General features: G+C 41.8%; 1 protein-coding gene across 1 annotated transcript; it reads left to right on the forward strand.

Moving 5' to 3' along the window:
- Positions 1-7,069: 7,069 nt before the first annotated feature.
- siae (sialic acid acetylesterase) lies at positions 7,070-17,656 on the forward strand. Its single transcript, XM_064985096.1, has 10 exons — positions 7,070-7,397; positions 10,867-11,031; positions 11,660-11,817; positions 11,895-12,033; positions 12,175-12,355; positions 12,614-12,732; positions 12,833-12,966; positions 16,042-16,196; positions 16,417-16,603; positions 17,023-17,656. Exons 1-10 carry the CDS (start codon positions 7,340-7,342, stop codon positions 17,266-17,268), a joined length of 1,542 nt encoding a protein of 513 aa, XP_064841168.1. The 5' UTR covers positions 7,070-7,339; the 3' UTR covers positions 17,269-17,656.
- Positions 17,657-25,823: the final 8,167 nt, after the last annotated feature.

The following is a 25,823-nucleotide window of genomic DNA, read 5'->3' on the forward strand; positions in this document are numbered from 1 at the left end:
TTATAGGCGACAGTTGCCAGTCCCATTGTGATATTATATATAATGTAAATGATGTTGCAATCAAAATGTTCAGGGCTATATAAATTACAGCAGGGTAACAGATATAAAGTGGGCCATCGTGTGAGTTGTGAACCCGGGTCTCCTACTTGTCCAAGTGCTGCCTTAGTCTACTCAGCCAGTCTTCAGGACTAAACATTTGTGCTGAACAGCGCTTAAACATGGACTTAGGTTAAATCAACTAAAATCTCAAGTCTAGGAATTCCACCTTTTATTTTTTTCTGTGCTTTGTTTAGACAGATTAGAAACAGAATCAGGAATTGAACCCCTGAATTTTTGGGCAGTGAGATGGCACATATATTTGGAATTTTACCCACTCAATCACACAGCCACGCACCATGTGATGAACTTGGGCATATCTGAAGACAAATGTTTAGATTAAAGGCAAAATGTGAACTTCAAACATTGTGCTACCATACTGTTCAGAATTCCACCAGTCTGGGGCATGGTGGTGGGAAGAGGGCATTTGTGTCCCTCTAGCAAAGGCTATAGTCAAGTAGAAAAATGGACACATTTGCATGTAGTCCCTGTAGTCAGGTCCTTCACGAACTGCCTTGACCACGAGTCTGTCTGCCACTCTGTACAATCTCTGATGTCTCTCTGTGAGGAAACGCTTGCTTGAATTTCGTCTACTTTGTTAAGAGACTAGACATTGACGAGTAGTATACTCAGGAGTGGTGGGCGATGTGCACGTCTACAGAGCCTGACCAGGAGGCCGCTCCATCCATCTGTCCCATCTGCTGCGCCGTTGTTTTAGGTCGGCTACTGAGATTAGATCCATTGTCCTGGGTGGTGGACCAAACAGAGGATCCGCTTCGGGAAAGTTGTATTCCTGGTCGTAATGTTGGTAAATTGACGTTGCTCTTATATCCAATAGTTCTTCCCGGCTGTATATAAAAAGACTTAAGATTTCCTGGGGTAACATTGTAAGAAATAATACATTAAAAAAACAAAATACTGCATAGATTCCTAAGAACTCGAAGCGAGGTGACCATCTCTGTCGGCGCCATCTTGCTAGCCTCCACAGTCCTCCTTGCAGGAGGAACTTGTTTCCATACACCTGACTCTGATATGTGCGTGTGCTTTCATCTGTAAATGTGAGTTGCTTATTGCTACAAAGCGAATGAGTGCATGGTGTAAACAGTTCATGCAAAGTCTTGTGGCTGTAAAGGCAGCTTAATCCTCAGTTAACAACAATAAATTGATTGGTTAGTATAAAATTATGTTTGTATTTACTGTGTAATATATGCAGAGTGTATGAAAAATTAGAAACACCTTACTAATACTTAGTTTACTCCCTTTTGCCCTCAGAACAGCCTCAACTCATTGGGCATGGACTCTACAAGGTCTTGAAAGCATTCCAAAGGGATTCTGGGACATCTTGACACCAATGCTTCCCACAGTTGTCAAGTTGGATGGATGTCCTTTGGCTGGTGGACCAATGTTGATACACAAGGGAAACGTAGGAGCTTTAAAGTTCTTGACACACTCAAACCAGTGTGCCTGCCACCTACTACCATACCCCGTTCAAAGGCACCTCAATGGCACACATACACAATCCATGACTCCATTGTCTCGAGGCTTAAATACATTTCAATTTCAAAATAAATGTACATTTAGTTAAAGGTTCAATAAAACAAATCCTCCTTTAACCAGTCTCCTCCCCTTCATCTCCACTGATTGAAGTGGATTCAACAAGTGACATCAATGTTAAAATAAAGTGTTTTGTAACACTAAAACTGAGCTGCCACCAACGTTAAGGAGACGAAACACATGGGTTTAAGAGGTTATGAGACAGATTTAAGGTGTACTAAAACATTCATCTTAACTCATGGATACCATTTTTATGTCTCTGTGCCCACTATGAAGGAAGTTAGAGGTAGTTTCACGAGCCAATACTAACTAGCGTTAGTGGAATAATTGGAAGTCTTTGTATATCTGCTAGCAACACTAGTTATCAATTGCACTTGTGCTAGTTAGCAACTTCCTTCAAACTGCACACAGAGATATACAAATGCTAGCCAAGAGTTCATCTGACTGGGAAAGTAGATTAAGGGCCTCAACGCCAAAATCCCGACGTAAGTTGATTTACTGCATGACTAACACCTGTAAACTTTCCTGCAATATTTTTTTTGTGTGTTCCTCTTTGACTCCTTCAGATCCTCCAGCAACCAGTGCACTTCCTTTGAGATGTCTTGTGATGCACTTTTCTTGATTGAGATATGAATGGTTGGCCTGTGGAATTAGAAAATGAAACCAACTTCATGAAATACCAAATTGGTGTGCATAGAGTCATATATACTCATAACACTGGTGTTACTTGAATGTTTTTGTCCAGGATGAAGCTGTAAGCAGATATTAAAATCAATACATACATTAAATAGTTTATAGTCAAATGTTTTCTGAAAATACACATAGGCATAATATATATTTTGTGACTGTAGTCTACTTTAATAGTATACAGTGTATGCTTACTGTTTATAATAGATGTAATGCTAAAAAAATTGTTATTCAATATTCCTGACATGAAAGAAAAATGTCACCATTTTTTAACTTCATATTCATCTACAGCACCACCCCAACATCATATGTAAAAATGGCGCGTTTCGATGTTTTGTGGATAAAAAGATGTTTCCAATGACAACATCAGTGTGCATCATGTGAGTTTAACCAACTATGAGTAGGCATTAACTACTAATTGGTTAATGACTACATTGGAAACACTTATCTTCCACTATTTTCTTTTCCACAAAACAGAGATTATACTGCAGAAGAGTTCCAAGGTGTTTTGAATGATTGTGTCCCATCCTCCCAGACTGCCGGCCTGGTGTAGGATCAGATAGGGTAAAAGTAGTGATGAGGTTTTAATGGGTGTAGGGTAGTTGGTAGTGCAATTTTTTCACAAAGTGTAATTCATACTACAGAATAGTAGGCTGACACACATCCAATGCATTAGGTGGTGGCATGCACATATGACATTTGTTTGCGGACCACCATAATGCTGAAGAAGACCAACCTGGATAAACACATTCTTTGATAGCGAGGGACACATTTCACTTTACGGCTGGTAAGTAGAGTTCCTTTGAGATTACAGATTTCCCTTTGTAGACAGAAAACGTTTTTGGGGGGATAAAGCCGGCTATATTGTAATAGAGTTATTTTTGGTTTCCATTTACATTTTTTACATTTTTCACAACCAATTGTACACCACAATGTATAACTATTTTGGTTGCATCGAAGCTAATATGTAGTCTTTGGCAGCAGTGCTCTACAGTACTCGCAGTGGCAGAAAGTTGGGAGGGGGACAATTTCCAAGAAACATGAGTTAGGAAAAATGATCTAGTTTGACAGGCAAATCGTTAATTTTAAATTTACAAGAGAGAAAAGAGACAAAATATTAAATAAAAAGTCATTAGTAAAAACAAAAACGCCACCAATGAAAAGGCACTTTTTTCATAGGAGGGCAAAAGGGAAGGTGGTACAAGCCTCTCAGACTGATGTTTAAACATCGAGAACTGTCTGATTAGAATATAAAGTGCCCATCTCCAGAGGCCCATTAGATATTTTCTTTGCTTCCATTCTGGAGGTGTTCTCCCTGAATTCTTCTAATAAACCAGATTGATTTTTGATTGATATTATCATCAACAAATGCTCTCCTTTTGGTTCACCTGAAAATTCCCTTTACACGTGTTTTCCATATATCACTAATTAAGGTTATTAATTTGTGTGACATAAGTGATACTCAGGTAATCATCAGTCATTGACTGGCCATAGAGACATGTATCATTAGACAAAGGGTAATTATATGCATAGAAAGGTATGTTTAACAGTCTTGCAGTATCTGATACACACACACACACATATATATATATATATATATATATATATATATATATATAATTTTTTTCCCCACCTTTATTTAACTAGGTAGGCAAGTTGAGAACAAGTTCTCATTTACAATTGTGACCTGGCCAAAGCATGATATGGTCAATGCTAGAGGAGGAAGTGCATTTGTTGTCCATATGGTATCTGACAGTGTTTGCCTGCAGAGCGCAGATGTCAGGACTGATAATGTCCTATTAACAGATAAAGTGTATCTGCCGGAGATACAGTATTGAATGGACATTCCATTAAACAGATACTGTATACCAGTGGCGGTCGGTGCCGTTTAAGATGAGGGAGGAAGATTTGTAGTTTTGTGAACATAGCCTTATTTCTATTACAGCATATTAGATGACTGTCATTCATATTCCATTCACCCAGTTCAATGCAACATCAATAGATTTAGACTCCTACATGATACTCAAATTTTCCATATACCAATCATGAGGTTGCTACAACCTAGCCTATAACCTATGAATGAAAGTTTACAACATAGGTGCATACAGGTCAAGAGAATTTTAAGGTGACAGACAGTGACACATTCAATACCGCCTTGCACACTCTTGCCTGCATCTAGCTAATCTAGGGTGTAATCGTTAGTCCAACAGTTGCAAACAAGTTTCTATTGACCAAATTCTATTGGATAAATTCATGTTTACCCTCGTTCTGTGTGCTTCAGCTTAATTAAAGTTTTGAAACAGAATCAGTGGAATGAAAAACTTTACAAGTCAAACCATATAATAACCACTGACCACTACAAACAGTCTACATCATTGTCACCATATTAGCTAAAGTAACATCATAGTCAACATAGCTAATAGAACTAACGCGTTACTAAACCCGCTACAATCATGCAGTACAGTCAGTAAGCAGTTGAGCAGTTACATTGGCGGGCCCCGGTGGCAATAAATTAGTAGAACTTACCTTTACTTGGATAGTTCCAGCGTTGGATAGTCATAGCCAGCTACCTAACATAGCATCCCTCTGTTTGAGATGGGTGTTTGAGTAGACTAAACTAGCTAGCTGCATTTGCTAGCTATGTAAGGGAAAGTGAGAAAAAAAATCTCTCTTGCTTCTCCTTTAATTTTTGAATAAATTAATTTAAACTGTTCAATCATTTTCTCTGTCTCTCGCTTTGAGTCAACTACTCACAATATTTTATGCCAGCAGCATACCACCCTGAATCCCACTGCTGGCTTGCTACTGAAGCGAGGCAGGGTTGGTCCTGGTTGGTCCCTGGATGGGAAACCAGATGCTGCTGGAAGTCATGTTGGAGGGCCAGTAGGAGGCAAACAAAGTAGGAGCTCAAACAAAGGGATGCTATGTTGGCTAGCTGGCTAAGACTATCCAACGCTGGAACTATCCAAGTAAAGGTAAGTTTTACTAATTTATTGCCCCTGGGGCCCGCCGGTGTAAAATAAATAAAAATATCCCAATACATTGCCCTGTGTATGGTGCTGTCTTTCGGATGGGATGTTAAACGGGTGTCCTGACTCTCTGTGGTCACTAAAGATCCCATGGCACTTATTGTAAGAGTAGGGGTGTTAACCCTGGTGTTCTGGCTAAATTCCCAATCGGGCCCTCATACCATCATGGTCACCTAATCACCCCTAGCTTAAAATGGTTAATTCTTCCCTCTCCCCTGTAACTCTTCCCCAGGTTGTTGCTGTAAATGAGAATGTGTTCTCAGTCAACTTACCTGGTGAAATAAATGTTAAGAAAAAAATGGAGTGCTAGCTAGCTGGAGCTTATGCTTTCAGTATGAAATGCTTTCAGTATGAAATTCATTCTCTGATCCTTTGATTGGGTGGATGACATGTCAGTTCATGCTGCAAGAGCTCTGGTAGGTTGGAAGACGTCCTCTGGAAGTTGTCATAATTACTGTGTAAATCCATGGAAGGAGGTGAGAACCATGAGACTCCTAGGTTTTGTATTGAAGAAAATGTACCCAGAGGAGGATGGAAGATAGCTGTCCACTGGCGACACCATGGCGCTACTCTACAGAGTGCTGCTGAGGCTACTGTAGACCTTCATTGCAAAACATTGTGTTTTAATCAATTGTGAATATATTTAGTATAGTTGTATCTAAAAATGATAACTTTTAAACGTTTCATTTTTTATTTTATGAAATTCACAGAGGAGGATGGTCCTCCCCTTTACTCCTCTGAGGAGCCTCCACTGCAGTATACAATTATTGTTTCCAGGGTCTTAGGCATTTTTATGAAAAACAAAAAATGTTGGTGTACAAAAATAGAATTAGGAGGAACTGTCTGCAGCTGTGCACTTGGCCTTTTCTCTTATAAGAAAGGCACGTAGAAATGTATGAAAAAGCAATTTGTCTGCATAAAGCAATCCTTCTCACCCCCCCCCCCCTTAAATGATTTAGATGCACTATTGTAAAGTGGCTGTTCCACTGATGTCAGAAGGTGAATTCACCAATTTGTAAGTCGCTCTGGATAAGAGCGTCTGCTAAATGACTTAAATGTTAAATGTAAATATTACTAGCACTTTATGGTACAGTACAGCACAGGTATGATGAGTGTGCACATACAGTGGGGCAAAAAAGTATTTAGTCAGCCACCAATTGTGCAAGTTCTCCCACTTAAAAAGATGAGAGGCCTGTAATTTTCATCATAGGTACACTTCAACTATGACAGACAAAATGAGGAAAAAAATCCAGAAAATCACATTGTAGGATTTTTTATGAATTTATTTGCAAATTATGGTGGAAAATAAGTATTTGTCACGTTTGACTTATTCAGTCTGTTTTACTGTGCAATAATCACAGTCGCACTATTTAAATATTAACTGGAAGAAACATGTGGCGTCAACCAATATTGATGCAACAGTAATAACCTGCTATAGCTACCCTTCTCCCCCTCTTCATTCAAGATCCTCCAATTTTTAGGATAGCCAACATAATAATATGCTTAAAAATATGCCAGGATGCTCATACCATTTTAATTTTATGCAACATTTGTCTGATGCACTCACACGCTCCTGAGGCACTGACCGGAGTATTCAACAACTGTCTCGGTCAGCCAGAGTTGGATGTGGACCAATGAAGCTGTAGGCTACTAACATAACGTTTTCACTGTCGCACTGTTTGTCCTTCGCAGCCGCTGTAGTCGGCATTTTTCCCCATTCACAAATCAAAACAAAAGTTGCCGAACTATGATAAATAGTACTGTAGCGAGCTTGATTATTATCAATGTGAACATGTGTGAGCGACAGACTGATACGTATCACACTGACCTTCAGTATATTGTAAGAAACAGCGTTATATTGTTCCAGATGAAAAATTAAGAAGAATCATGTGACATTTAGCGCTTAAAAGGCAATTACTTCCTTGTTTGGATTGTAGTGTAGCCTAGCTAACGTTAGCAGGTCAAGTTTAACAATGTATCTGAAGATATGTTTGTGGTTTTTCACTATTTTAGGATCATTGTATGCCTATGGTGAGTGTTAATTTCTTGTTTAATACATATTTTAATTGCTACCCATGGATTTAGGAATACTGGAACCTTCTTATGATGGTCCAAAGGTCAGCCATGTTGGTCAGGGAGTTGGACAACCTCGATTTGCCAGTGCTGTGATAAGATGTGTAAAAAATTGTTCACATTCAATGTATGTGCACTGTATGTGTGTTAGCTTCCTAGCCAGACAGTTTTAGAGGAATGATTCCATACACTTTTTCAAATTAACTGCCAATATGCCAACATTCCATTCAACAATGCAGTCAATCCACAGCCATATAACGTAAACTCGTACATCGCCTTGGTCCGTACAATTGCCCTTATTTTAGCGCCCCAACAACGTAATACTTCCAGATCAACTGTAATGTCAATACCATTGTAAAGCATAATTTCTCCACTTTTCAACAAAATCAAATACATGACCTAAACACAGCCCGTTTCTGCATAATTCAAACAGGCAATGAGCCCGTCGGGTCTTTTTAAAAATGGCGGGTGGGGAAGCGAAACTAATGCGTGATAGTTAGAAGGAGAGATGTTGCGTGGGAAAATGGCTTTTTTTCACTCGATCTGTCCAATTTATCGCCTCAAAAGTAAATAAAACACTAAAGAATTTTTATATAATGTGTCAGTACATTCTAATTTGAATCGGGTTTTTAGGGCGTTGCTAAAGTGCTCTTAGAAGTAAACAGCGGCTTTGAGAATGATGATCGCATGCAATAATGAGGAGGTAACCCCCTTACCCCGTCACTGTCCATTTCTTGTTTTTAAACGATGAGAGAAGTGCTACACCTGGTGGAGAGAGATTGTAAGACAGAAATAGTTGTTTTTATGCCTGCTGTACGTTATGCCATGACACATCAAGATGTAATGGAGTGTCCATTTTTTTTCACCTTTTTTCCAATACTATAGCTCAATTACCATGTTGATCAACGCTTGAATAGAAACCTAGTTCACACCTCAGATTTTGAAGTCAACACAGTCGCTACAGTTCCATTAGTTTTCTTTGTAGCCTTGTTTGAATGTCGTGGTTACGCACATTTGTATGGAATGGGGTGAGTTTATGTTACTGGCTCAAATCAGTTGATAGGGACCCATGTCATCCAAAAAGTTTTATAATTTTGACATGTATTATTTGTTTTACCTTAAGTCCGTTAAAGAACATTCTTATTTACAATGACGGCCTACCGAAAAGCCTCCTGTGGGGACGGGGGCTGGGATTACTCATATTACCAAAGCAGCAACACATGACAACACCGCATGGTAGCAACATGACAACATGGTAGCAGTGCAAAACATGGTACAGACATTATTGGGCACAGACAACAGCACAAAGGGAAAGAAGGTAGAGACAACAATACATCACACGAAGCAGCCACAACTGTCAGAGTGTTCATGATTGAGTCTTTGAATTAAGAGATGGAGAGAACTGTCCAGTTTGAGTGTTTGTTGCAGCTCGTTCTAGCTGCAGTGAACTGAAAAGACGAGCGACCCAGGGATGCGTGTGCTCTGGGAACCTTTAACAGAATGTGACTGGCAGAATGGGTGTTGTATGTGGCGGATGAAGGCTGCAGTAGATGTCTCAGATAGGGGGGAGTGAGGCCTAAGAGTTTTATAAATAAGCATCAACCAGTGGGTCTTGCGACAGGTATACAGAGATGCCCAGTTTACAGAGAAGTATAGAGTGCAGTGTCCTATAAGGAGCATTGGTGGCAAATCTGATGGCCGACTGGAAAAGAACATCTAGCCACTCGAGAGCACCCTTACCTGCCGCTCTATTAATTCTCTCCGTAATCTAGCATGGGTAGGATGGTCAACTGAATCATTGTTAGTTTGGCAGCTGGGGTGAAAGAGGAACTATTTACAATAATTTTTAAATTATTTGTAAACTCTGGTTCCCTTTTATCTAATATTAGGTTTAGTTGAAGATCTTATAACATTCTGTATAAAAAATGTGAACAAATAGAGAAAATCAGGAAGGGGTCATACCTTTTCACAGCACTGTGTATATATGTAAACTCAGCAAAAAAAGAATGTCCTCTCACTGTCAACTGCATTTTATTTTCAGCAACTTTAACATGTTTAAATATTCTTATGAACATAAGATTCAACAACTGTGACAAACTGAACAAGTTCCACAAAAATGGATTAAAGGGGGGTCAAAAGTAAAAGTCAGTATTTGGTGTGTCCGCCAGCTGCATTAAGTACTGCAGTGCAGGGGCTGCAATCTGAGGTGCAGTTATCTCTAATGAACTTATCCTCTGCAGCAGAGGTAACTCTGGGTCTTCCTTTCATTTGGTGGGACTCATGAGACCCAGTAAAGATGGACTGTCATTTCCCTTATTTGTGCTGTTCTTGCCATAATATGGACTTTGTCCTATTTGGTAGAACCACGCCTACCTTGTCACAGCACAACAGATTGGCTCAAATGCATTAAGAAGGAAAGAATTCAACAACTTAACTTTTTAACAAGGCACACCTGTTAATTAAACTGCATTCCATGGCCCTACCTCCATGAAGCTGGTTGAGAGAATGCCAAGAGTATGCAAAGCTGTCATCACGTTAAAGGGTGTCTATTTTGAAGAATCTCAAATATATATTTTGACTTGTTGAACACTTTAATTATTATTTTTGATTACTACATGATTCCATATGTGTTATTTCATAGTTTGTCTTCTGTCTTCACTATTGATCTACAATGTAGAAATTAGTAAAAATAAAGAAACCCTGGAATGATTAGGTGTGTGTACAAACTTTTGACTTTACTGTAAGTATTCAGACCCTTGACTCAGAACTTTGACAGTGATTACAGCCTCGACTTGTTGGGTATGATGCTGCAAGTTTGGCACACCTGTATTTGGAGTTTCTCCCATTCTTCTCTGCAGATCCTCTCCAGCTCTGTCAGGATGGATGGGGAGCCTCGCTGCACAGCTATTTTCAGGTCCGGGCTTTAAGTCCGGGCTCTGGCAAGACCACTCAAGGACATTCAGAGACTTTTCCTGAAGCCACTCCTGTGTTGTATTGGCTGTGTGCTTAGGATTGTTGTCCTGTTGGAAGGTGAACCTTCACCCCAGATTTTATCAAGGATCTCTCTGTACTTTGCTCCGTTCATCTTTCTTTTATGGGGTTGTGTGTGTGTGTGTGTGTAGTTTGAGGAATTGTTTTTATTTATTTAATCAATTTTAGAATAAGGCTGTAATGTAGCAAAAGGTCAAGGGGTCTGAATACTTTTTGAATGCACTTTACATTGAATTATGCATTTTACTGTCAAGGCAACTGAACAGGTAAATGTGTCAAGATTATATTTTATTGGGCTTTATGCATGCTGTCAAATAACATTTGAAAGAGTAACTTTGAATATGTGTATTGATTGTTTAATTGCCTTGAATATTGACTTGGATAAATATTTTCTAATACAGTAGATTTAATAATATTGTTTTTTTTTTGTTTCCAGGTGGTAGGTTCCAATTTGCCTCCTATTATGGCGATCACATGGTTCTGCAGAAGGCCCCAGAGAGGGCTGTGTTGTGGGGCTATGGACCCGATGATGCTGAGGTCACAGTCTTTCTATCAGGAGGACCAGTCACTAACAATGCACCTGTTGTCAGTGTGGCTGCCGGTGAGTTATCTGATCCCAACAATGCCTTTAGTTTAGCGTGCCTATCCAGTCATGTCATGAAGTTGAGGATGAAGTAAGCAGAACTGTAATTTCAAGGAGAGTTGATAAAACCCTAAGCTCGTGTCAAGTTATTTTTCAAAAAAATGTTAACATCGTACTGTAAAGGTGACTGACATGTCTGTCAGAATGAAATAAAAGCTGAGGAAGTGTGAGGAACAAAAAAAGCACGTTGTTTGATGTTAATTGTGCTGAGTGTCCCACTTTTTCTGCCTTGCAATGTACTGTGCAGTGTATTTGGAAAGTATTCAGACACCTTGACTTTTTCCACATTTTGTTACGTTATAGCCTTTATTCTAAAATTGATTAAATAAAAATGTACTCAATCTACACACAATACGCTATAAGGACAAAGCGAAAATGGGTTTTTAGAAATGTTTGCAAATGTAATTTGCTTTGTCATTTATGGGGTATTGTGTGTAGATTGCGGAATTGTGTTTGTTACAGCCTTATTCTAAAATGGATTAAATCATGTGGAACAAGGGAAGGGTTCTGAATACTTTCCGAATGCACTGTATATGAAGAGATTAGTGTAACCTTCACTGATCCATGGTTTTGGATCTCTTCCCAGGGATATGGAGGGTAACCCTTTTCCCAATGGAAGCTGGCGGTCCCTACAATGTGACTGCAGTCCTCCAGAACAACCACAGTATCACTCTCACAGACGTGCTGTTTGGGGATGTCTGGCTGTGTGGGGGACAGAGCAACATGGCTTTCACAATTTCTCAGGTATACTCTGCAGTGTTCAAATAAGTCTGAGTTTGCGTAGTTGTAGTAATAACCATTATTATGTCTTGTCCTCCAAGGTGTTAAATGCATCAGAGGAGCAAGCTCTGGCCTCCAAGTTCCCTCTGGTGCGGATCTTTATGGCTGCCTTGGAGCAGAGCGACACTGAGCTGACTGACCTGGCTGGAGTGGAGGTGCCCTGGTCTGTCCCCACAGCAAGTATGGGCAGGCTCATACAGTCTATTAGCTCAATTACATATGAAATGTCATGCAAATGATAGCTGTCAGCCAACTGACTAAGTGAAATGGTATTAATACAATTAGTTGATAATGGGAATTCATCTTAAACCTCCTGAACAGAGTTGCTGGGTGGTGGGGATTTCAAGCACTACTCTGCAGTGTGCTGGATGTTTGGGCGCCACTTGTACAAGGCGCTGAAGTACCCCATCGGCCTGGTGACGTCCTGCTGGGGAGGCACACCTGTAGAGGCATGGTCCTCCCCACGAGCACTCAAACACTGTGACCTGGACAGGATTAACGGGTAAGGGTACAGGGACCTTGGAGCTTTACTCTTGCAATAGAGATGTAAAGTAGCATACCTACCGAACATCTTACGTCAGCAATTATAGACATTTTCTTAAGGATTGTAGATGAGTAGACTAGTGAATATTTCTGTCTTGTTTCTTTTGGACTAAGTTAATGTGAGCATTGTTTCAGAAATATACAGGTAGCATGCACCTTAAAATATCCTCTCACCTATGGTACTTGATATCAGTTGGACTATGTTATTTTCATCCAGGTTCCCCATGCCATATACACCTTCAATGTATTTGTCTGTGTGGACTAATTCTTTGTTGTGGAATGCCATGATCCATCCACTTCTCAACATGACCATCAAAGGAGCTATCTGGTACCAAGGTAAAACAGCTTGGGGTCACTGTCATCTGTTTTCTCCCATCTTTTAGCATACAATAACAGCTTAGAAACTGAAGACATCTTGACTTGACCCCTGTGATAGGTGAGGCCAACACAGACTACCATCAGAAGAAATACTCCTGTTCCTTTCCCTCCATGATTGATGACTGGAGGATGGCTTTCCACCAGAGCTCAGGGGGACAGACTGCACCAGATTTCCCCTTTGGATTTGTGCAGGTACTGACTAAATGTTATGGTTAAAGTTTGACACCAGACGACGCTGATAACATATCTGTGATTCTGCAGCAGCTGATGTTGAGACGTCCTACAAGCCTCTCGACTGGTGTTTGCAGAACATTCAGTGCTGTGTGATAAGGCCCTTCTTATCGTGACAACACCTAATCCGCTGTGAATGTAAACTAATCCGCTGTGAATGCAAAAAAATAAACGTCCTCACTGCCAACTGCGTTTCTTTTCAGCAAACTTAACGTGTAAATATTTGTATGAACAAAAGATTCAACAACTGGGACAAACTCAACAGATTCCACAGACATGTGACTAACAAATGGAATAATGTGTTCCTGATCAAAGGGGGGTGTCGAAATCAAAAGTAAGTCAGTATCTGGTGTGGCCATTAGCTGCATTAAGTAATGCAGTGCATCTCCTCCTCATGGACTGCACCAAATTTGCCGGTTCTTGCTGTGAGATGTTACCCCACTCTTCTACCAAGGCACATTTCTGTGGGGAATGGCAATGGCCCTCACCCTCCGATCCAACAGGTCCCAGACGTGCTCAATGGGATTGAGATCTTGGCTCTTCGCTGGCCATGGCAGAACACTGACATTCTTGTCTTGCAGGAAATCACACACAGAACGAGCAATATCGCTGGTGGCATTGTCATGTCAGGATGAGCCTGCAGGAAGGGTACCACATGAGGGAGGAGGATGTCTTCCCTATAACGCACAGCGTTGAGATTGCCTGCAATGACAACAAGCTCAGTCCGATGATGCTGTGAGACACCGCCCCAGACCATGACGGACCCTCCAAATCGATCCCTCTCCAGAGTAAAGGCCTCAGTGTAACGCTCATTCCTTCGACGATAAACGCGAATCCGACCGTCACCCCTGGTGAGACAAAACTGCGACTCGTCAGTGAAGAGCACTTCTTGCCAGTCCTGTCTGGTCCAGCGACTGGGTTTATGCCCATAGGTGACATTGTTGCCGGTGAGGATCTACCTTACAACAGGCCTACAAGCCCTTAGTCCAGCCTCTCAGCCTATTGCGGATAGTTTGAGCATTGAGTGATTGTGCATTCCTGGTGTAACTCTGGCAGTTGTTGCCATCCTGTACATGTCCCGCAGGTGTGATGTTTGGGTGTACTGATCCTGTGCAGGTGTTGTTACATGTGGTCTGCCACTGGGAGGAATATCAGATGTTTGTCCCGTCTCCCTGTAGCGCTGTCTTCGGCGTCTCACTGTATGGACATTGCAATTTATTGCTCTGGCCACATCTGCAGTCCTCATGCCTCCTTGCAGCATGCCTAAGGCACATTCACAGAGATGAGCAGGGACCCTGGGCATCTTTTTTTTTGTTTTCATAACTGTGACCTTAATTGCCTACCGTCTGTTAGTGTCTTAACGACCATTCCACAGGTGCATGTTCATTAATTGTTTTATAGATCATTGAACAAGCATGAGAAAGTGTTTAAACCCTTTACAATGAAGATCTGATTTTTACAAATGATCTTTTAAGGACGGGGTCCTAAATCTCAGCAAAAAAATAAATGTCCCTTTATCTAGCATAGTAACAATCACTACATTGCTTTGTCAATGTATTATACTGGGATGTTATCAACTACTGCTTATGCTGTTACATTTGATTCTGTCTAGGAAGGTTGAAAAAGTATTTGACACCCTAGGCTAATGACTTCTTCAAGCTAATTGGAGTCAGGAACCCACTGACCTGGAAGTCCAATCAATGGGACGAGATGTTGGTTAGAGCTGCCTTGCTGATAACAAAACTCACAATGTGAGTTTGCTATTCACAAGAACCATTGCCTGATGTGAACCATGCTTCGAACAAAAGAGATCTCAGAAGACCTAAGATTAAGAATTTGTTGACTTTTGTAACCCTTTCCAACTTTATCTTTAAAAGCCTTGATGTTCATCAGTCCACAGTAGGACAAATTGTCTAAAAATGGAGAAAGTTCAGCACAGTTGCTATCTATTCTCCTTAGGAGTGGCCATCCTGCAAAGATGACTTCAAGAGCACAGTGCAGAATGCTCAATGAGGTTAAGAAGATTCCTAGAGTTTCAGCTAAAGACTTACAGAAATCTCTGGAACATGCTAACCTCTCTGACGAGTCTACATTATGTAAAATACCAAATAAGAATGGTGTTCATGGGAGGGCACCACGGAAGAAACCACTCCTGTCCAAAAAAAACATTGCTGCACTTTTGAAGATTGCAAAAGTACACCTGGATGTTCCACAGCGCTACTGGCAAAATATTCTGTAGACAGATGGAACTACAGTTGAGTTGTTGGGAAGGAGGAAAAAAAAGGCACAGCACAGCAACATCAAAACCTCATCCCAACTGTAAAGTATGTTGGAGGGAGCATCATGGTTTGGGGCTGCCTCAGGGCCTGGACAGCATGCTATCAGACAGAAAAATGAATTCCCAAGTTTATCAAGACATTTTCAGGAGAATGTCCACCAATTGAAGCTCAACTGAATTTGGGTGACGCAGCAGGACAATAACCCAAAACAGAAATGAATCAACAGAATGGTTTTAAAAGAAGTGGCCCAGTCAGAATCCCGAACTCAACCCGATTGAGATGCTTTGGCATGACTTCAAGAGAGCAGTTCACACCAGACATCCCAAGAATATTGCTGCACTGAAACAGTTTTGTAAAGAAAAATTCCTCCTGACCGTTGTGCAGGTCTGAGCCGCAACTACAGGAAACGTTTGGTTGAGGTTATTGCTGCCGAAGGACGGTCAACCAGTTATTAAATCCAAGGGTTCACATACTTTTCCCACTCTGCACGGTGAATGTTTACAATGTGTGTTCAATAAAGACAAAACATATAATTGTTTATTAGTTTAAGCAGACTGTGTCTTGTGACGTAGATGAAGATCAGATCAAATTGTATGACCACTTTATGCAGGAACCCAGGTATTTCCAAATGTTTCACATACCTTTTTCTTGCCACTATCTAGCATCATAGGAATCACTACATTGCTTTGACAATATATCACTCCAGGATGTTATTCACTGTTGCTTATGTTGATTCTGTCTATATATTTGTCCTGAGGTCTCTACATACAGAAAGGCCTCCTTAAGTGAGGGATTTCCAAACATACGCTGGCACCAGACTGCAGACTATGGCTTTGCTCCCAACCTGCGTATGAAGAACACATTCATGGCTGTTGCTATGGACTTAGGAGATGAAATGTCTCCTTTTGGCAGGTAAGTAACAATCATAGACTGGATACCACAGTATTTGATAAGCCTGTACTCTTATAACGTGTCAGGCAGTTCACATTTGAATACTGTGAGAATACAAGGCTGCGTTCCCATATCGAAATTAACATACCACTTAGGATGCATGCATTGCATCATTCTAAGTGGTATGCTAATGAGGGTATTAGAATGTGGAACAAGCTGTTTACCAGTGACTTTGTTCCAGTATCCATCCCCGGGATAAGCAGGACGTGGCCTATAGACTGTCTCTAGGGGCGAGAGCTGTGGCTTATGGGGAGGAGGGCGTCTCATTCCAGGGGCCTTTCCCTAGACTGGTCCTGGTCAACGACCAGTATATCAACGTAACCTATGACCAGAGAGTGTCTGTCACTCATTCGAAAGATATCTTTCAGGTAAGTGTGATGGCTGTAGTTGTAATGAGTTCTAAGGTATGGGGTAGCATTTAACCTAGTGGTTATTGCTTGGCTGGTAACCAAAATGTTGCCTGTTTGAATACCCGATCCGACAATGTGAAAAATGTGACCTGCCCTTGAGCAAGGCAATAAGCCCTCATTTGCCCCAGAGGCACCACACTACTATGGATGACCCTGTAAAACAACACATTTCACTGCACCTATCTGGTGTATGTGACAGTACAATAATATTATTATCATTATTAGTGTTTCTACCAACCATGATCATGTTGGGCTGGATGAACTGGGTCTGAATTCTTTATTTGTTATTGTCAGCAGGTTGTCATGCAGGCTTTTCCACCTTGCTAAAAAAAAGTGTCAGGGGAAACCATTTCTTAACAAGACTGTTTCTTCCTCAGATTTGCTGCTCAGTGGTGAGGGCACCCTGTGACTCTCTGTCACTGTGGATCCCAGCTCCCATAATGCAGTGGGGCCTTAGCGCCATCCAAGTGTCCACGAATTACTGTTCCCTGAACAATGTAGCCGGCCTGCGCTACGCATGGAGGGACTGGCCTTGTGACTTCAAGGCATGTCCTGTTTACAGTGCTGATGGGGTTCTACCTGCACCTCCCTTCACTCTCAACCGCTGGACGGACAAGCAGTGAGACGAGAACCCCCCCCCCCCCCCCCCTCTGCTAGGAATGGATTATTCCACCCAATAATGGTGTGGTGGTTAAGAAGATGCACTTGTGTCAAGACTGGAAATTACATGCTTACATTTCCTCCTGAGTCATCAGTGTGAAACTGATTGCAGTCTTTCAGTGTGTGTATCTTTGAAATTATGTTCAAGACAATTATCTACTAAAAACAATCACCTCTTTGGCTTGTTTACAATTGCACTGAAGCTGAATCGTTCTATAATTTTTCATAGAATACAATATGTTTATTTACACAGTGGGAAATGTGTTTTGAATGATACAATATGAACAATGGTTGCCAATCACTGTTGCCTTAATAAAATGAAATATCATTGATCATCAAATAAATAAACAAGTTAGTGGGTTTTTATTGAAATGCCAAGCGTGGTCCATCTATATTGTCCACCAAATCAACTATTGTTCTATCTACACGGGTCAATTTGAAGGTGCTCTAAACAGAGACCTGAAGAGGGAGAGCAGATTAACTGTTTCTTTCACATGCTAGCAACAATGTGGTAAGGTAATGACGGTATTAGAATGTTTACCAGTGACTTTGTTCCAGTATCCATCCCTGAGACGAGCAGAACGTGGCCCACAGACTGTCTCTAGGGGTGAGAACTGTTACCCATGAGCAGAGAGTTTGTCACTCAAGCCACATATGTAAATACTACCGTTCAAAGGTTTGGGGTCACTTAGAAAAGCATTGTCCATTGAAATAATGTGTAGACATTGTAAATGACTTGTAGCTGGAAATTGCTGAAATTTTTTTGGGATGGATTATCTACATACGTGTACAGAGGTCCATTGTCCTGTGTGTGTGTGTAAATATTTGTATGAACAAAAAAGATTCAACAACTGAGACAAACTGAACAAGTTCCACAGACGTGAATAACAAATGGATTAATGTGTCCCTGAACAAAGGTGGGTCAAAAGTAATAGTCGGTATCTGGTGTGGCCACCAGCTGCATTAAGTACTGCAGTGCATCTCCTCATGGACTGCACCAGATTTGCCAGTTCAAATCTAATTTTATTTGTCACATACACATGGTTAGCAGATGTTAATGCTAGTGTAGCGAAATGCTTGTGCTTCTAGTTCCGACAATGCAGTAATAACCAACGAGTAATCTAACCTAACAATTCCACAACTACTACCTTATACACACAAGGGATAAAGAATATGTACATAAAGACATGAATGCGTGATGGTAGAGAACGGCATAGACAAGATTCAGTAGATGGTATCGAGTACAGTAATGTAGGGTATGTAAACATATTAAGTGGCATTGTTTAAAGTGGCTAGTGATACATTTATAACATCAATTTCCATTATTAAAGTGGCTGGAGTTGAGTCAGTATGTTGGCAGCAGCCACTCAATGTTAGTGGTGGCTGTTTAACAGTCTGATGGCCTTGAGATAGAAGCTGTTTTTCAGTCTCTCGGTCCCTGCTTTGATGCGCCTGTACTAACCTCGCCTTCTGGATGATAGCGGGTTGAACAGGCAGTGGCTCGTGTGGCTGTTGTCCTTGATCTTTATGGCCTTCCTGTGACATCAGGTGGTGTAGGTGTCCTAGAGGGCAGGTAGTCTGTCCCCGGTGATGCGTTATGCAGACCTCACTATCCTCTGGAGAGCCTTACGGTTGTGGGCAGAGCAGTTGACGTACCAGGCGGTGATACAGCCCGACAGGATGCTCTCGATTGTGCATCTGTAGAAGTTTGTGAGTGCTTTTGATGACAAGCCAAATTTCTTCAGCCTCCTGAGGTTGAAGAGGCGCTGCTGCGCCTTCTTCACAACGCTGTCAGTGTGGGTCAATTCAGTTTTTCCGTGATGTGTACACAGAGGAACTTAAAACTTACCCTCTCCACTACTGTCCCGTCGATGTGGATAGGGGGGTGCTCACTCTGCTCTTTCCTGAAGTCCACAATCATCTCCTTTGTTTTGTTGACGTTGAGTGCGAGGTGCTTTTCCTGACACCACACTCCGAGGGCCCTCACCTCCTCCCTGTAGGCCGTCTCGTCGTTGTTGGTAATCAAGCCTACCACTGTGGTGTCATCCGCAAACTTGATGATTGAGTTGGAGGCGTGCATGGCCACGCAGTCGTGGGTGAACAGGGAGTACAGGAGAGGGCTCAGAACGCACCCTTGTGGGGCCCCAGTGTTGACGATCAGCGGGGTGGAGATGTTGTTACCTACCCTCACTACCTGGGGGCGGCCTGTCGAAGTCCAGTACCCAGTTGCACAGGGCGGGGTCGAGACCCAGGGTCTCGAGCTTGATGACGAGTTTGGAGGGTACTATGGTGTTAAATGCTGAGCTGTCGTCGATGAACATCATTCTCACATAGGTATTCCTCTTGTCCGGATGGGTTAGGGCACTGTGCAGTGTGATTGCGTCGTCTGTGGACCTATTGGGTCGGTAAGCAAATTGGAGTGGGTCTAGGGTGTGGAAGGCAGAACACTGGCTGGTTACCAGCCCTGGTTGCGTAATCGATATGCTGATAGAATTTAGGAAGTCTTGTTTTCAGATTAGCCTTGTTAAAATCCCCAGCTACAATGAATGCAGCCTCAGGATATGTGGTTTCCAGTTTGCATAGAGTCAAATAAAGTTTGTTCAGGGCCATCGATGTGTCTGCTTGGGGGGGAATATATACGGCTGTGATTATAATCAAAGAGAATTCCCTTGGTAGATAATGCGGTCGACATTTGATTGTGAGGAATTCTAAGTCAGGTGAACAGAAGGACTTGAGTTCCTGTATGTTGTTATGATCACACCACGTCTCGTTAATCATAATGCATACCCCCCCCCCCCCCCGCCCCTCTTCTTACCAGAAAGATGCTTGTTTCCGATAGAGTCTCTCAAGTGAGCCATGTTTCCGTGAAGCAAAGAACGTTACAGTCTCTGATGTCTCTCTGGAATGCTACCCTTGCTCGCATTTCATCAACCTTGTTGTCAAGAGGCTGGACATTGGCGAGTAGTATGCTAGGGAGATGTGCGGAATGTGCTCGTCTCCGGAGCATGACCAGAAGACCGCTTTGTTTGCCCCTATTGCGACGTCGTTGTTTTGGGTCGCCGGCTGGGATCCGATCCATTGTCCTGGGTGGAAGGCAGAACACAGGAACCGCTTCGGGAAAGTAATATTCCTGGTCGTAATGATGGTGAGTTGACGTTGCTCTTATATTCAGTAGTTCCTCCCGACTGTATGTAATGAAACCTAAGATTACATGGGGTACCAATGTAAGAAATAACACGTAAAAAAAAAACAACTGCATAGTTTCCTAGGAACGCGAAGCGAGGCAGCCATCTCTGTTGGCACCGGAAGTGTCCCTGAACAAAGGTGGGTCAAAATCAAAAGTAATAGTTAGAATCTGGTGTGGCCACCAGCTGCATTAAGTACTGCAATGCATCTCCTCGTGGACTGCACCAGATTTGCCAGTTCATGTTGTGAGATGTTACCCCACTCTTCCACTAAGGCACCTGGAAGTTCCCAGACATTTTTGGGGGGGAATGGCCCTAGCCCTCACCCTCCGATCCAACAGGTCCCAGACATACTCAATGGGATTGGGATCCGAGCTCTTTGCTGGCCGTGGCAGAACACTGACATTCCTGTCTTGCAGGAAATCATGCACAGAACGAGCAGTATGGCTGGTGTCATTGTCATGCTGGAGGGTCATGTCAGCATGAGCCTGCAGGAAGGGTACCACATGAGGGAGGACGATGTCTTTCCTATAACGCACAGCATTGAGATTGCCTGCAAAGACAACAAGCTCAGTCAGATGATGCTGTGATATATCGCCCCAGACCATGACGGACCCTCCACCTCAAAATCGATCCCGCTCCACAGTTACAGGCCTCGGTGTAACGCTCACTCCTTCACGAATCCCAACCATCACCCCTGGTGAGACAAACCCTCGACCCGTCAGTGAAGAGCACTTTTTTCCAGTCCTGTCTGGTCCATCGACGGTAGGTTTGTGCCCATAGGCAACGTTGTTGCCGGTGATGTCTGATGAGGACCTGCCTTACAACAGGCCTACAAGCCCTCAGTTCAGCCTATTGTGGAGAGTCTCTGAGCACTGATGGAGGGATTGTGCATTCCTTGTGTAGCTCGGGCAGTTGTTGTTGCCATCCTGTACCTGTCCCGCAGGTGTGATGTTCGGATGTACCGATCCTGTGCAGGTGTTGTTACACATGGTCTGCCACTGCGAGGATGATCAGCTGTCTGGTCTGTAGCCCTGTCTTATGTGTCTCACAGTACGGACATTGCAATTTATTGCCCAGACCACATCTGCAGTCCTCATGCCACCTTGCAGCATGACTAAGCCTAAGGCACATTTACGCAGATGAGCAGGGACCCTGGCCATCTTTCTTTTGGTGTTTTTCAGAGTCCGTAGAAAGGCCTCTTTTTAGTGTCCTAAGTTTTCATAACTGTGACCTTAATTACCTACCATCTCTAAGCTGTTAGTGTCTTAACAACCGTTCCACAGGTGCATGTTCATTAATTATTTATGGTTCATTGAACAAGCATGGGAAACAGTGTTTAAACCCTTTACAATGAAGATCTGTGAAGTTATTTGTATTTTTACGAATTATCTTTCAAAGACAGGGTCCTGAAAAAGGGACATTTCTTTTTTTGCTGAGTTTGTATTAGTGTGTCTAGTTTGTTAAACCGACGCCTCAAGTTCTTAACTGGCAGCTACTTTAAATAGTACCCGCAAAACAGCAGTCTCAACATCAATAGTGAAGAGGCGACTCCGGGATGCTGGCCTTCTAGGCAGAGTTGCAAAGAAAAAATCATATCTCAGACTGGCCAATAAAAATAAAATATTAAAATGGGCAAAAGACCACAGACACTGGACAGAGGATGATTGGAAAAGGTTTTATGGACAGACAAATCTAAGTTTGAGGTGTTCATATCACACAGAAGAACATGCGTGAGATGCAGAAAAGATGCTAGAGGAGTGCTTGATACCATCAGTCAAGCATGATGGAAGCAATGAGATGGTCTGGGGGTGCTTTGGTGGTGGTCAAGTGGGAGATTTGTACAGGGTAAAAGGGATCTTGAAGAAGGAAGGCTATCAGTCCATTTTGCAACACCATGCCATACCCTGTGGACAGCGCTTAATTGGAGCCAGTTTCCTCCTACAACAGGACAATGACCCAAAGCACAGCTCCAAACTATGCAAGAACTATTTAGGGAAGAAGCAGTCAGCTGGTATTCTGTCTATAATGGAGTGGCCAGCACAGTCATCGGACCTTAAGCCTATTGAGCTGTTGGGAGCAGCTTGACCGTATGGTACATAAGTGCCCATCGAGCCAATCCAACTTGTGGGAGGTGCTTCAGGGAGCATGGAGTGAAATCTCTTCAGATTACCTCAACAAACTAGAATGCCAAAGGTCTGCAAGGCTGTCATTGCTGCAAATGGAGGTTTCTTTGAAGGACACTTTATTTAAATTAAAAATCATTATTTATAACCTTGTCAATGTCTTGACTATATTTCCTATTCATTTCATGAAATTTCATGCAATTCATTTCATGTACGTTTTCATGAAAAACAAGGACATTTCTAAGTGACCCCAAACTTTTGAATGGTAGTGTATCTTTGAGGTAAGTCTGATGATTGTACTTGCAGTCGCGGTACGTGGGTAAAATCACAGGAGAAGCCAAGCCAGAAATAAATGCCATATTACAGCTTTTATAAGAAGCCCTATTATAACCTATGGATTGTAATAATTGTGTTGTTTACTCTATACTCTGTTAGGCTGATATCACAGTGGCAAGGCATATGAACTAAGGCCAAGACAATAAAAAAGACAGTTCAACCTCACCTTTGTTTCATCACAAAACCGGAGATTAACATCTCTCCGGTGAAGTCCACAGAGCATATTGCATGTAACAAACAGTTACATTACCTATAGCATGGTTAAGCAAATTAATGGATCCAATATTTTTGAATGACTAAATAACTAGTCATTTTGATTTAGACCCACAAAGAGTTACTGCAAGTCACAAAGAAAACAGTGGAGTTACCTCCACTATTCCAGCACCATTTTAACTTCAACATTTCAACGTCATCAAATCACCTATGCTTAGTCTAATACAGTGAGAACTTAAAGATACCAAAAACGAAGTAGTCCATTCAACCTAAGCTAAATATGATGTTGATGTCCATGGTACTGGATTGTGTGTGTGCTTTCAAGTTAAAAAAAAAACATGTTGACTCACCCTACTTGTGGAGAAATGCCAATGCCAACCTCCTCTCTTTCATGTTGCCGAAACAGTCTATGACTCTGTCATGCAGTACACCAGGGGTAGGCAATCCTGGTCCTGTAGTGCCGCAGGCACTTCATGTTTTTGATTTAACCGACCTGGAAGACCAGGTGTGTTGTATTTAGGCAATCACTGAACTGATCAATTGATCAAGCTCAGTTGGTCAGATGTAGTGCCGAGTTGGAATAAAATCCTGCAATACCTGCGGCATTCCAGGAACACGCTTTTAGTAGTTGTTGTCCTAGGCTACAGTACCTGGCTGAAATGCTTGCTCGCTAGCCTAACTTCCTTCCATGGGCAACGACGAGCCAGCTAGTTAACATTAGCCTACTACATCTAGCTACATATTGAACTTCCATCCTCTCAGGCCAGGGGCACAATGTATGAATCTATGGCTGCCGTTATAATCATTGGCCAGTACAGAGAATTAATTTAAAGTCCAAATCCATATTTCCATCCATGGATAATTTAGAAGAGGGACAATTCTAGCTAGCTAGTATCCACGGGAGGACCATGACGCAACAATTTCAGTATTTTCTGTCAATGACGTTTGGCATGTGATTGATATGAAGCCAAATCCAAACTGTCTTCCCTTGACACTTTTTGTGGTGCGTCAGGACCATTCATAGTTGAGATCACTCAGTTTACTTCGCTGATTAACTATTTATTATAAAACATTTTATTATCAAGTGAGACCAAATCCTCGCTGGCTCTCTTCGCAATAATGTCTCTCTTTTTGACCACACAGCATCACATAGATGGGCTACACATACCGAGAGAGGGGCTTTGTTTTGCTTGCTCAGATGCTTTCTCCGGTGCCTCTCTTGCAAATGGAAAATTATGAAACACAGACGAAAGAGATTGTATATTTCAATTTCTTTCTTAGTACATTTTTTGGGGGGAAGCCTGGCTTCCGTTGGCAACCATGAATACATGCCAAAGTGTAGTTGGAATGTGTACTTGGGTATAGTGTAGCATTTATACCGACCATGAACTGGAAGGGCTTGATGAACTGGTTCTGTTGAATTATTTGTTCTTGTGTCAACAACTCAGCATGTTGTCATGCAGGCTTTTACACCGTGCTTAAAGGGGTAGTTTGGGATTTTGGCAATGACATACTTTAGAACTACTTCCCCTGAGTCAGATGAACTCGTGGATAAAAAATGTATGCATCTGCGTGCAGTTTAAAGAAAGTTGCTAACTAGCTTTAGCATCTGTTCCTTCAGACTTTCAGTCATTGCGCCAATGCTAGTCGCGAAACTACCTCTTCATGCTGGACGCAGATACATAAAAATTGTATCCATGAGTTCATTAGACTTTAGGACAGTAGACAAAGTGCCTCATTGACAAACTATCCCTTTAAAAGGGGAAAAAAATCTATTTCAAATTCATATGTGAAAATGGCAATAAAGATAGAGAAAGATAAGTGTTTCCAATGACATCATTGGTGTGCATTGTGTGATTCTAACAAATGAGTAGGCGTTGCCTTCCTTTTTTCTTTACTACAAAACATAGAAATGCGCCATTTTTCACATATGTTGATATGGTGGTGCTGGAGATGATGAACATTACATTTTTTTTGTTTGTTTTTTTACATTTGTAAAAGCCTGCATGACAACATTCCAAGCTGTTGACACAATAACAAATACATATTTCAACAGAACCAGTTCATCCAGCCCATGCAGTTCATGATCTGTAAAACCGCTACACTATACATAAGTAAACATTACAACTACAGCGATCAGACTTACCTCAAAGATATGTGAATTGAGTGAGACACCCTTCTCCCCATAAGCCACAGCTCTCTCCACTAGAGAAAGTCTGTAGGCCACGTCCTGCTTGTCCCAAGGATGGATTCTGGAACATAAAGTCACTGGTAAACCTCTTTTTCCACATTCCAAAACCCACAAGTGTATGAATACTTTCTGAAGGCACTGAAAAAACAGAGAGATTTCACAGACAATATTGTTCCTTGAGTTTTGTTGGAGTTTAGAGTGGCAAAGTAGCATACAGCTAACTTCTCTCTCCTGTCTCTTCATTGAGCAGTGCAGCCCAAGTGGACCTGTTACTATGGATACTCACATTTGTATAGCCCCCATGAGCAGAGTACAATCACGGCCAAAAGTTTTGAGAATGACACAAATATTAATTCCACAAAGTTCGCAGCTTCAGTGTCTTTAGATATATTTGTCAGATGTTACTATGGTACACTTAAGTATAATTACAAGCATTTCATAAGTGTCAAAGGCTTTTATTGACAATT

The sequence above is a fragment of the Oncorhynchus masou genome, chromosome 13 (assembly GCF_036934945.1).
Source record: "Oncorhynchus masou masou isolate Uvic2021 chromosome 13, UVic_Omas_1.1, whole genome shotgun sequence".
In the NCBI taxonomy this organism is placed as follows: domain Eukaryota; kingdom Metazoa; phylum Chordata; class Actinopteri; order Salmoniformes; family Salmonidae; genus Oncorhynchus; species Oncorhynchus masou.